A 14,168-nucleotide genomic window follows, 5' to 3' on the forward strand; every position below is an offset into this window, starting at 1 on the left:
CTAAAACCACTGTATATATATGTCTTCATGCAAATCACCATGTAAAAATGCAGTCTTTACATCCATCTATATGAGCTCCATATCCTCAACCGCAACCAAGCCCAAAATGGTTCTCAATATAGTCATCTTGACTACAGGAGAGAAAATCTCATCAAAGTCAATTCCATGCTCCTGCTTGTATCCCTTTGCAACCAATCTTGCTTTGTACTTGGGTGAGGAAAACCAGAAGTGACCATCTTGTAAACCCATTTGCATGGAAGGGTTTTCTGCCCTTTAGGCAACTGCACCAAATCCCAAGTGCCATTTTTTTCAAGAGATTCCATCTCTGACAGCATGGCTTTATACCATTTCTTGCTGTCCTGTCTGTCCAGTGCTTCCTTGAAGCAAGACGGTTCACCAGTCTGTCAACATGATATACTCAGCCACATTAATTGCACCAGTAACAAATCTGTCACGTTGTCTAGTAGCCCTAGGCGATCTCCTAACCCAATGGTCATTGTTTGTTGGCTGTTCCTACAAATTTCCATTTTCAGCATGCTGTCCTGGTATTTCAGCCTGCAAATCAGCATTAACAGCTTGTTGTCCTGGCTGTTCCTACACATGTAATGGCTCATTTTCATGGGCAATAGCTGGCTAATCATTTCCAGCATCATTTCCTGCATTTACAGGTTCATTTACAGCAGGTATTTGCTGCTGTACAGCGGGCACATTTTGCTGTCCAAAAAGGTATTTCTTCCCGGAATACAACCCTACGGACCTCCTTAGTCTTTTCGGGCTGTTTGTGCATGCGATCTTCCTGGAAGATAATGTCGTTGCTGTGTACTAATTTCCTTTTCTCGGGATCCCACAATATATACCCCATTTCACCGTTGTCACCATATCCTAAGAAAATGCATTTGTAGGACTTTGGCTCAAGTTTGCTGCATTTTTCTTTACGAATGTGCACAAAAGCCTCGCAGCCAAACACTTTCAGATTAGCATATGAAGGTGGCTTGCCCAACCACGCTTCTTGGGGAAACCCCTCCCCCCCCCCCAAAGACCTGTTTGGTGACCGATTAATCAAGTGAATGGCTGTCACAACAGCCTCTATTCAAAAACCATGGGGTAATGCAGCATAAGACACCATCGTACGGACCTTATCTTGTATGGTCCGATTCATACGCTCTGCAACTCCATTTTGGGACGGATTACGAGGGACCGTGAGCTCCCTCTTTATCCCTTTCCTATCACAAAATGCTTGAAAGGCTTTGCACACATATTTCCCACCATTGTCAGAGTGAAGAAACTTAAGTATCTTATCTGTCTGATTTTCAGCCAATGCCAATAATTGTTTAAACTTGTCAAGCACTTCATCCTTGCTACGAATAGGGTAAACGCATACTTTCTGTGTAGCATCATCAACAAAGGTGACAAAATATTTATTTCCCCCTAAAGATAATCCTAGTATTTGACATACATCCGAATGTACTAACTCTAGAGGAGAAGATTTCAAAAAAATAGACTTTTTACACTGCTCTTCTTAGTCTGACTCTCCTTCTCTTCCTTGCAGTCATCTGTCTTCTTGCATTTTCCTTTCTCTTTCTTGCATTTGTAGCTGTCACGTTTAAAGTCACCCTTCTTGCCACAATGATGGCATTCAACATCTTTGCCACTGCCACGTGATTTACTGCGTCCCTTGCCATCATATTTGCACTTTTGTTGTGATCTGCCCCTAGTATGCAAAGCACTGGAAGACTTCTAGATGCATTGTTTTGCCGATTCATCTCTTCCATAAGTAGAGCACTCTCTACATCAGCATACAAAAGGATCACATTAGAATTGCTCATAGCAGTCCTAAATGTATCCCAACTCTCTGGTAGAGTGCAAAGCAAGAAAGTAGCCTTAAATTCCTCATCAATCATGAACTTCAAGGCAACCAGCTGGCTGAAAATGAAGTTAAACTCACTCAAGTGAGTAGACATTGCTGTACGTTCTTTCATACGCAAATCCATAAGCTTTTTCAGCCAATACACTTTACTTGTAGCACTCTTCTGTGCACATAGTTCTTCCAGTCTAGTCCATATAGCATATACAGAATCCAAACCTTTAATGTTGAAGAGCAAGGCATCAGAAATCGATAGCTCTATGATTGAGCATGCAAGCTCATTCAAATCATCCCAATCGTCCTGATCCATGTCCGCAGGCTTTGCTCCTTTAGTTTTGATCGGCTTTGCCTGCTTCTTTTGTAATAGGATATTGTAGCACTGTTTTTGCCACACTGCAAAATTATGTGCGCCTTCAAGCTTCTTTATATGCATCAAATTACTGCTGTCATTGCTGCCAGCAATTGTTTTCAGCCCAAATGTGACCAAAAAAAAAAACAGCAAATGCAGGCCCGAACTGTCACCCAAGTGACCAAGGTACAAATGTTGAGATATCGAGCTCCACTCGTGATACGCCAGGGTGACCGTTGTGCATTTATGTCACCGACTTGTCAGTTGTAGATGCGGTTGGTACACCGCCCATGAATAATAGCTAGATGACAGCTATCCTTATCTACTCTAGTTCGTGGCTCAGTTAGTATGCCACCTTAGTTAGTTGAGTTTGGTTTGAGACCCATATTTAGGGTTCTTCTATCTCTTTGTACTTGAGTTCTTTTGGCTTACACAACTAAGAAGAGGAAAACTGTTTTCAGCCTCCACCCTTGTGTGTCTTCCCCCATTGTGCAAGCAAGAAAGCTTCAAGCGAGACTCCTTCCTTCTCTCCCACAATCTTGACATGGTATCAGAGCCTTATTCGTGGTAAGGAGCTCAAGAAAGCAAGCCAAGCTCGCGGTGTTCTGGTAAGAGGAGTAGTGTTGCTTTCATTTTCTGTTTTGGGAGCAGATCTCTGCAGGTAGCACAGCCGGAAATTGCAAGAGTGCATTGTCTCAGGTTGAGACGCCCTTCGCGGTGAAGCAAGAGGGCAGTATATGCTGCGGGAATGAGCTTTAGCTCTTGGTGACCCTGTTTTTTTTATTTGAGGCCATTTCGGGGCCTGTTTTGGAGGCGGAAGTTTTCTGCACGCACTCAGGAAAAGGCCCAATTTTATGCTGTGCAGCCACTGTTCTACAGGTCGGTGAATAGTTACTGTAAAAATTGCATTGTATGCTTATGCGCAGAGACATTGGGAGTTACAGAATCATCCCTGTTGCCTGTTGATGCAAAATCGTCACTAGGAAGTGACTGTGTGGTCATATACCACTTTCGCCAGTTTTGCAGATTTTCCCTTGTGAGGGTGAAGCTGTGGTTTTTGCAGTGACAGAATTTTTTGCAGTATTCTGTAATGGCGTCTGATTCTCTTTCACAGATTGTCACTGAAAAGCTTGACAAGAACAACTTCCAGGCATGGAAGTTTAGAATGACGAATTTCCTTATGGGAAAAGGATATTGGAAATTTGTTGCAGGAAATGAAGAAGAACCAGTTATTCCTGATGTTCCCAATCAACAGCAAATGCAGGCATTCAAAGCATGGCATGAGAGAGCCAGGAAAGTTATGTACTGGCTGTCTATCAGTATTTCAGACTCTATGATTGTGCATATTCAAGATGCAAGTACGCCAAAGGAGGCATGGGATACTTTGTCAAAAATGTATAGCACAAATACGCAAGCCACGAAAATGCAGCTCAAGCAAGAGTTGCACAATGTACAAAGAGAAAATATGAGCATCAACGACTACCACATGAAGGTGAAGAAGATAGCAGATGCACTTGCTTCCATTGGGTCACCAGTGGAAGATGATGATTTAGTTTCTGTGACCTTGAATGGTCTAGGAAAGGATTATGCACAGTTTCGGACATCCATTTCAGTTCGTGAAAGATTTCCTGATTTTGAGGAGTTGATTGCTCTTCTAATTTCTGAGGAACAGAGAAATGGTGGTGCATCTTCTTCAGGAGGAACTTCAAAAGAAGCTGTCTTCTACTCAAATGCTGGAAGAGGTAGAGGCAGAGGTAGAGGAGGCCGATATGGAGGCCGTGGTAAAAATCAGAATATGCAGCAAACTCAAGAAAACCAGTCCTATGGAGGAGGACGTGGTAACTCTAGAGGCAGGGGGAGCCAAAGAGGTCGTGGTGGATGGCAAAGAGGCCAAAATGCAAACAGTAATGTTGAATGCTACTATTGTGGTAAAATGGGTCATATGGCTAAAGACTGCTATAAAAAGCAGAATGACATCATGAATGGAAAACTGCAACAAGGGCATTATGCATCTTCTAGCAGACAGGGTGATGACAGAAACGAGCATTTGTTTATGGTGCAGCACATGAACAATTCTGTGACAAGTGCAGAAGAAAGCAACGATGTATGGTATGTTGACTCAGGTGCATCAAACCATATGACAGGTCATGCAGAATGGATGGAGGATGCAAGGAAAATGGAAAAACCAGGATTTGTGGAGACTGGTGATGATACTGCACATCCTATTGTGCAGATTGGAAAAATTCCTTTGTCTATGCAGGATGGGAAAAAGAAATACCTGTCCGATGTATTTCATGTCCCGAATATCACCAAGAATCTAGTTTCTGTTGGTCAAATGGTTGAACAGGGCTTGCAAGTCAGATTTAATCCTCATAGATGCTTTGTTGAGGATATGAAAAATAAAGGTCGCTTGATAGCAAAAGGAAAGAAGAAGGGCAGAATGTTTACATTGGATGCAGACATGTCTGAATTGAGTGCAGCAATGTTTGCACATGGGACCGGTGTAGTTGCAGATATTGATATCTGGCATAAACGCATTGGTCATGTTAATGTACAGCAACTTAAATCAATGCAGGCCCAAAATATTGTTGCAGGTTTGCCGAAATTCAAGGTTGCAGAAATGCATAAGGTATGTGAAGCCTGTCAGTTTGGAAAACAGGCAAGGAAACCATTTCCTAGACATGTTCAAGAGAGTGAGAAGCCATTGGAATTAATCCACTCTGATGTGTGAACTACTAAAGCTGCATCTCTTGGAGGCTGTCATTATTTTGTCACTTTTATTGATGACTATAGCAGAAAAATTTGGGTGTATTTTATGAAAAAGAAAAGTGAAGTTTTTGGACATTTCAAAACCCTTAAAGCTATGGCTGAAAAAGAAACAGGTCTGAAAATAAAATGCCTGAGGTCAGATGGAGGGGGAGAGTACCTCTCAAATGAGTTTGCAAAGTTCTTGCAGGAGCATGGCATAAAGCAGCAATATTCATGCAGTTATACCCCACAACAAAATGGAATTGCAGAAAGGAAAAACAGGCATATTGGAGAGGTATCTCGTGCCATGCTTAATGAAAAAGACCTGCCAGATTTTTATTGGGCTGAAGCAGTTGCTACAGCAATCTACATAATGAACAGGACTCCCACTGCAGCAATACATGGAATGACTCCAGAGGATAGGTATACTGGTAGGAAACCACATATTTCTCATTTGAAAATTTTTTGTTGCATTGCCTATGTACATGTGCCAGATGAGCTGAGATCCAAGTTGGATCCAAAAGCTGAGAAGTGCATCTTTATTGGTTACTCTCTACAGCAAAAAGGGTATAGATGCTATAACCCTTCTACTCGTAAGTTTACAGTGAGCAGAGATGTTGTTTTTTATGAGATGAGTAGCTGGTATAAACCAGTAAATGTGATTGATGATGTAGATGCACAAAATGGTAATGCTGCACAGAATTCACAGCAGCAGTCACAAAATATTAGTGGACCTGGAGCGTCCTCTAGCAGTGGTTCACATTCTTCGCCATGGACAGGCAGATTGAGATCAGGAGAATCTTCTCAAAGCAATGCAGATAGTGGTATGCAGGTATCACGAAAAGGAAAAGAGAAGATAGATCAGCCCATGTTTGATGTGAATGCAGGTCACTCTTATGTGGATGGTGAATCCAGTGGCTCAGAACAGAGCATTGATGATGAGTTGGGTATTCCTTCTATTGTTACACCTGGAGTAAGGAAGACCAGGGATGTTTTGAGAGCACCTGGGAGTGAACCTACTTTGCGCAGGTCTACCAGAGCTAGGTATCCTGTGGATAGGCTGAAATATGATGGATTTACAGCCATTCACTATGCATATATGGTCAAAGTGATACAGGAACCAGAACCCATATCTTTTGAGCAAGCCATGGGAAAAGAAAAATGGGAGAAAGCCATGGATGAAGAAATGGATGCCTTGGAAGCAAATGCTACATGGGAATTGGTACCTTTGCCTAAAGGTAAGAATGCAATTGGCTGTAAGTGGGTTTATAAGGTGAAGCACAATGCAGATGGTTCTGTGAACAGATACAAGGCAAGATTAGTAGTCAAGGGGTATGCACAAACATATGGCATTGACTATGAAGAAACATTCAGTCCGGTTGCAAGGATGGCAACCGTAAGAGCAGTCATTGCTATGGCTGCATCAAAGGGATGGTCTTTACATCAGAAGGATGTAAAGAATGCCTTCTTGCATGGTGATTTGCAAGAAGAGGTCTATATGGAGCAGCCACCAGGTTATGTGCATGCTGTTCATCCTGAGTTTGTTTGCAGGTTGAAGAAAGCTTTGTATGGCTTGAAGCAAGCACCTAGAGCATGGTCTGACAAGATAGGACAGTATCTTGTCACTATTGGCTTTCAGATTTCCAAGGCAGATTTCTCACTTTATGTGAGAAAAACAGAGAAAGATATTATGCTACTTGTCATTTATGTTGATGATTTGATTATGACAGGTGACAGTGATGAAGATATCCTTCATGTGAAAATGCTATTGAAGCAGAAGTTTGAGATGAAGGATTTGGGAGAGCTGCGTTATTTCTTGGGCATTGAGGTGATTAGATCACCAAGTGGGATACAGCTCTTGCAGAGGCAGTATGGATTGGACATGCTGTCCAAATATGCAATGACAGGCTGTAAGCCTATTTCAGTTCCTTTGGAGTAGAATGTAAAGCTGAGCGCAGATGCAGGTGAGCTTCTGGAAGACCCTACTGTGTACAGACGCATAGTAGGAAGCTTGATTTATATGACTATTACCAGGCCAGATTTGAGCTATGCTGTTGGATTGGTAAGTCAATTTATGCAGGCTCCAAGGAAACCGCATTTAGATGCGGCTAGACGTATACTCAGGTATGTGAAGTCCACATTGCAGTATGGACTATTTTATGAGACTGGGGTTCAGATACAGTTACATGGATAAACTGATGTTGATTGGGCTGGTAGCATTTCTGATAGACGATCTACCAGTGGATATGTGTTCTCTTTTGGGAGTGCTACAGTCACTTGGAGCAGCAAGAAACAGCCTAGAGTTGCCTTGTCGAGCACAGAGGCTGAGTACAGGGGTGCAGCAATGGCTGCATGTGAGGTAGCTTGGTTACATAAGCTAATTTATGATATGCATCAGTCTACAGATGGGCCAGTTGTCATTTATTGTGACAACATGAGTAGTATACACTTGGCAAATAACCCAGTCTATCATGCTAGAACAAAGCACATTGAGGTGCATTATCACTATGTGCGAGAGAGGGTTTTACTAGGTCTTATTGATCTAGTATATGTCAGCACAGAGGATCAGGTAGCTGACATATTCACGAAGGCATTGGGCGCAGAGAAGCTGCGCAAGTTCAGAGACCTGCTTGGTGTGCAGGAATTGGGATTGAGCTCGAGGGGGAGTGTTGAGATATCGAGCTCCACTCGTGATACGCCAGGGTGACCGTTGTGCATTTATGTCACCGACTTGTCAGTTGTAGATGCGGTTGGTACACCGCCCATGAATAATAGCTAGATGACAGCTATCCTTATCTACTCTAGTTCGTGGCTCAGTTAGTATGCCACCTTAGTTAGTTGAGTTTGGTTTGAGACCCATATTTAGGGTTCTTCTATCTCTTTGTACTTGAGTTCTTTTGGCTTACACAACTAAGAAGAGGAAAACTGTTTTCAGCCTCCACCCTTGTGTGTCTTCCCCCATTGTGCAAGCAAGAAAGCTTCAAGCGAGACTCCTTCCTTCTCTCCCACAATCTTGACAACAAACAGGTATCAATCAGCAATAAATGACCATGCAGAAGTACAGATTTCAGATCTATAATTAAGTTTTCAGAAGCACCAAACCAAGTGCTACTGCATTATCCAACTGATTACAGCTGTTCCAAAGGGCATGTGCATCACATTACATGAGAAATCCCAAAATTTCAGCTGCAATTTCTGTTGTACATGTACCCATGGGCATAAAATTTGACACGAATGGTCAAAAGCCCCAAAATTTTGTGCTCAAAGCATCAAACACACATCTGCATTTCCTCTGTCATGCATAGGACAAACTAATTTTTCCAAAATAAAGCAATTTCAGCAAAACCCCCAAATTTTACCAAGTGTTGATATCCAAATTGCGCGGAATTCAACCTGCATGTACACAAAATGACCAAATGCTACACAAATTTTGCCCAAACTGCAAAAGCCCCAAGTTGCACGGGGTCCAATGTGCATCAATGTCGAGAAATTGGGTAAATTTCAGCCCAATTTGCACATGTACATTAAAAGCCCCAAATGTCGGGGACAAAATGTCACAAATCCCTGCAATTTTTGAGACAAATATCATTGTTCCATCTTGCTCACACCAAATCTAGACATATCACCAAATTTTCCAAGTCCTGCGTGCACTAATTTCAGAGAAATTGAAAGAATTTCATTGAAATGTGAAAAGCCCCAAAATTCCCGAGCAAATGTGTACCGACTTTGCAATTTCTGAGTCAAATTGTCTGATTCTGTGTTGAGATCCCCAAATTCGAGAAAAGCCCCAAATTTCTGGGACAATTTTGCACAGATCTGAGATATTGTGCTTGTGCACACAAAACCTTGGTTAGAGGGTAAAAGAAATTTCAAAAAAGATTGAATTTTTGGAAAAATTCTGACAAGTCCATTCAGTCGTGCGCTGTGACACTGACACTGCCTATTCACCGTTCGCGCTGGTCGCCCCGCTAAACACGGCGCCTATCACAGGTCCCTCACGCTGCATCAACTAGTTGCCCCCGTTGCCCATTCACAAGTCAATCGTGGAGCCCCGTCCTGCAAACCCCCATCGTTCTGCAGGTCCACACTTCATATGGAGCCCCCGTCGTGCAGCCCGTCACATGTCACACAGCTCGACTGGTCACGCAGCTGTCGCCCACTCCTCAACAATCCACACGACTGTTACACAAGACTCTGCGTGTCGCCTGCACCTCTTAATAGTCCACAAGACTGTTACACCTGTTGATCTACCCCTCAACAGCTTGAGAGAGCCATGAGCTCTGATACCAGTTGTAGGGACTGGTTAGGCACAGAGATCAAGGCAGACAGACCTTACGTGCAGAGAGAAACAGAGAGAGTCCAAAAGAGCATAGTAGAGAGTGAGCACCTTTTTAGATACAATGACGAGTGTACCACTTTAGGTTTTTTAGATAGATATATGTATGAAAGTACAATGTGCTAAGGGTGTGTTCACACCCGTGGACATATAAAAGGCACGATGGCCCTTTATTCCCAACAATATCGAGGGTATCAAGGATGGCATCTTCACTTTGGATGGAGCCTTCTGTAATAGATGAATAGAAGGGGGACGGGTGTGAACGGGGGACTCCTCTTGCCAACTATAATCGCAATAATCGTGTCTCCACTTAGAAGAGTGTCTTGAAAAAAGCTCCTCCTCTGAGTCATCAAAGCTCGTGAATTGGTAAGATGTCTTCAATCCTGCAATCACCCAGAAAGTTGCGTTTTGATGGAGACAGCACAGGAGACAAAAGGCAGTCAGCTACACAAACTCTAGATTTGTTGTCTATCAATCAGGAAAAAGCTATCGCTTGCCACCAGAAAGGGGTCACTTGCACCAGGAAGCTATCGCCTATTGCCAGAAAGCTGTCACTTGCAAAACGCAAATTTGCATTTGCTGCAAAAGGCAGAAAACAGAGGCTGCCAGACACCTAGACGTTGTCGCTGAGTCCTAGATGTTGTCGCCTAGCCTCTTGGAGAAGTTGCTTGGCTGTCAAGAAGGTCGAAGGGGCAATGGACCACTTGTACGGGCTATCACCTGCAAAACGCAGAAAACAAAGGCCGTCTGGCGCCTAACGTTGTCGTTGGGTCCTAGATACTGTCGCCTAGCCTCCTAGAGAATTCGCTTGGCTGTCACAAAGGTCAAACGGGCACTAGACCACCTGTACAGGCTGTCAGGAAGGTCAAACCGACACTCGACCACCTATACGGGCTGTAAATGCAGCAAACACAGGCTGAAAATCTGTGTTTAATAAATCTAGGCCGCTCCTCCACGATGAAAACCTACTCTTCTGCAAGAAATCTCTAGACTGTGTCCTCACTTAGGCGATGATACCATGTGAGAGTGCGAAACGGAAGAGAAACACGAACATAGAGAGAAGCACAGAGAGAGAGAGAGAGAGAGAGAGAGAGAGAGAGAGAGAGGAAGCAGAAGATGAAGGAAGAATATTGCACTGATTGAAGAAGAATGTTGATACAATGGGGATGGATTGATCAGTCCCTGCACGCATCCCAAAGCGTTAGTGAGGGCACCAAATCAGGCTGATGATGATGGCAGCACCAAGCATGGAGTGTCGGAGTGTGCACCTGCAAATGGAAGACTAAAGACCAAAGAGTGTGTGTGTCTGCCAAGTGGGGGTGTGGCTATAAATATCCAAAAAGACCAACAAATTGGCCCGACCTACACCGGTAGGGGCCATAAATGCTGGTCACTCTCTAAAAAATACGAGAAAAAATAGGAAGGCCCCGGGAAAAACCCCAAATGACAATGGCAATGTCTAGCAGGTGTAGGCAGACTATGGAAAGCAGAAATTGGCCTAGGAATGCACACACAAAGCTGACAACTGAAGAAAATGCACCTAAACTACTAGATCTCCTATATCTCCATTAGACTCTAACAGGAGCTCACAACCAAGAGATGACAAACTAACATAACTAACACAGGCAAGCTAACAGAATCAACCTTGAAAATAGATACAGGTACTTAACCCATCTCACATTCTAGATCAAAAGACTTAATCTTCAAATGTCCCCCATCTACACCTACCCTTCCCCTCTCCACCTATTTACTCTAGTGCTTGTAAGCGACAAAATAACACAGGAGCCTCTTATGTGGCAAATTCCAGGCCTTTTAAAAGTATTCCCAATCATGAACACACTGCAAAAAGTTTGAAGAACAAATTGCCTGCACTGAAGAGCAAATTACAGAGGGGTCACCACCTCATATTTTACATCAGAAGATTTAGACTTCGGATGTTCACCACCTACAAAACTCAACCTTGGACCCCACCCCAATAGTATTAGGTCAAACAACTGATAACTCCTGAGCAGTCAGAATTGTACACAGACCCTTCCCCTTCTCAGCTATTTACTTGCGTGCTTGTAAGCAAGAAAATTACACAGGAGTGTCTTATGTAACTGATTGGAAAATTCTCTGCCCCTTTTATATACTCCCAATCATGAACACACTGCAAAAAGTTAAAAGAACAAATTGCCTGCATTGAAGAGCAGTGCCACATGCCTGTTCAAGAGGGAACATGTTTGCTAATAGCAAGTCACCCAGTAGCTTAACTCACAAGTCTGATTGGCTGCTTTCTTGTGGACTGCCTGCTTGCCTAGAAACTGTAACTGGATGTCTGCCTGTGTATTATTTCCCTACTTAGGAACCCGCATTAGCCTTACAATCTCTGACAGAAAGACACTGTGAACATGAAATGCAGAGATTGATCCAGAGTAAACATAGGCAAAAAGGGAAGGAGCAAACCCTTTAAAGCCCCACTCTTCCCTTGCAACTTGTGTGAGGAGATTTCGATTGGCACAAGCAGGAATCCCATTGATGCGGTTGTATGAGCACATGATACATGTGGCTTCAGCATCTTGCACACAACTTTTGAAAGGTGGTTGATAGGTGTCAAGAAGGTCCTGTCGACTGACCTGAAAGCTTTGACAGCAGAATTTTGTTCAGTATTGCTACTTTTCAAGGTATGCCAGCAGAATGTAAAAAGAGAAGCCTCAAGCAAGTTTCCCGCCTGTGCCAAAAATGTCACATTGTCGGAGAAAACATTTAATTGACTTGAGAAAGGAAAGGAAAATTACCACAGCATTGAAGGTGTAACGAGTGTAGTTACCCCATGCTTCCAAGTCATACGCAGTAAAATGTTTGCAGCATGCAGACACCTTGAGGGGTAGCGTGGCATTGGAATATCTAGTATTTGCTTCCTTAGGCACTTCTTCTAGATAGAACTGACCTTGCAGACCTCTAACATAGGCAATGGCATATTCACTTGAAAGTAAAGGGTCTTCCCCAGCAGTCTCTTGTCCTCGTCCCCATCTCGGATCACGAAATATGTTTAGGTTGGGACTCCAATATGTCAAGCCAGCCAGTCCCACGTTGTACATTGCCCGAGCCTCCGTAGAGACTGCCTGAAATCAACGACAATATCCCAACCAAATGGTTGAGAACCCCTGTTCAAAATCAAATTAAAGGAAGCTTTCTAACACATGGCACTGCCAAACAGGTTATTTGTTTCATTCATTAGTAAAGACATCTCGTATTAAAGTTATTGGCATAGTCCAAATTTGAAACTGTTCAGTCTCTCTGGAATCAGTCTAGTACACTTTCATGCTCACATACTGCTGCTCAACTTCTCTAGCTTGCCTCTCCTTATGCATAGTCCTCGCTAGTATTTGTCTCTGGGATCTGTGGAGTACACTGTCCTGATCACATGCTGCTGCTCAACTTCTCTAGCTTGCCTCTCCTTATGCATAGTTAGGCCAAAAAGAGCATGAGAAGGTTACTAGTTATGTGAACAAGTTTTGGACTACTCTTCTCAAGGTTACTCCTTTCATGGAAATCAAAGATGAAGAGAAGAAAATGAAGTTTCAAGCTGGCCTACTCCCTCATTTACACAGAACCATGTGAAACCTTATCTCGCATGATGGAGTCTCCCATCATAGCTGAAAGTTTGCATACACCTGGTACATCTCGAAAGTTGGAGATGAGTTATTGTAGAGCTAGACAAGAGAAGCTCTATGATCAACCAAGAGACAGGACTAATCGAAGAAGACCTACCTCTACCCATGACTAATATTCAAGGTCGGAGGGTAATAAGAAGAAGAGCAAGTATCTCTCACCCTCTGAGATACAAAAGTACAAAGTGGAAGGAATGTGTTTTCTTTGTGGTTAGGGCATATAAAGCCTGATTGTCCTCACAAAAGGAAGGAAGCAAACGTGATTAAAGATCCTCCTCTGCCATCCTCAAATTCTATTCCGGATGTGCAACCTAACACTCATTCAAATGAGAAGAAGAGACAACCTAACACTCATTCAAATGAGAAGAAGAGACAACTCTTAAAGGGTTGGGGGACACTCAACAATCAACGAGTTTTGATACTATTCCCGATGTGCAACCTAATTCTATTCTGGATGTGCAACCTAACACTCATTCAAATGAGAAGAAGAGACAACTCTTAAAGGGTTGGGGGACACTCAACAATCAACGAGTTTTGATACTCTTTGATCCAGGGTCTCTCTCCTTTGGAGGAATCGAGATGTCCTCATCTCGAGATAAACTGGGGATATTGACAGGATTCTGCACTAGCATGATAGTACTTTGACTATCACAATGGAGAACAGGTAACTCTGAGATGCCAAGCTCTCCCACCAGACGTGAAAGCCATAAAGTCTCCTTGCATGCCTCAGTGGCAGCCGCATACTCTGCCTCTGTAGTAGACAATGCAACACACTTTTGTAGCCTGGAGATCCAAGAGACTGCTCCTCCTGTGAAAGGAAACACATACCCAGAAGTGGACTTCCTGCAGTCCGCATGACTAGCATAGTTTGCATCTCGTAAAGCCAACAACAGATGCCTTTTGCTTTCCAAAGCAGATGCACAACTCCTTTGTGCCTTTGAGGTATCTCATAATACCTTTCAATGCATCCCAATGCTTCTTACCAAGGGTTGCTATGTATATGCTAACCACTCCCACTGCAAAGGCAATGCTAGGACGTGTAGCAACCATAGCATACATCAAACTGCCAACAGCTGAAGCATATGGTATCTTGGCCATTTCAGCCTTCTCTTCATCAGATATAGGGCTGTCCTCTGCACCGAGTTTCATATATGGAGGCAATGGAACCCCAATTGTTTTTCCCCCCTTTATATTGAAACACTGCAAAACTTGGGGATA

The 14,168-nt window shown here is 43.2% G+C and overlaps 1 protein-coding gene across 1 annotated transcript in view; it reads right to left on the reverse strand.

The window, feature by feature from the left end:
* Nucleotides 1-14,168, reverse strand: part of LOC148027495 (Glycosyl hydrolase family protein) — a 63,873-nt gene that overhangs the window by 17,947 nt on the left and 31,758 nt on the right. Inside the window, exons 2-3 of the mRNA XM_087689218.1 lie at nucleotides 12,075-12,401; nucleotides 11,743-11,912 (exon numbers count right to left, since the gene is read on the reverse strand). Of these exons, the coding sequence (XP_087545344.1) occupies nucleotides 11,743-11,912; nucleotides 12,075-12,401 (497 nt within the window). The remainder of the gene's footprint in view (nucleotides 1-11,742; nucleotides 11,913-12,074; nucleotides 12,402-14,168) is intronic.

The sequence above is a fragment of the Lygodium microphyllum genome, chromosome 12 (assembly GCF_053477565.2).
Source record: "Lygodium microphyllum isolate KBCC chromosome 12, Lygodium_microphyllum_v1.1.10, whole genome shotgun sequence".
Classification (NCBI taxonomy): domain Eukaryota; kingdom Viridiplantae; phylum Streptophyta; class Polypodiopsida; order Schizaeales; family Lygodiaceae; genus Lygodium; species Lygodium microphyllum.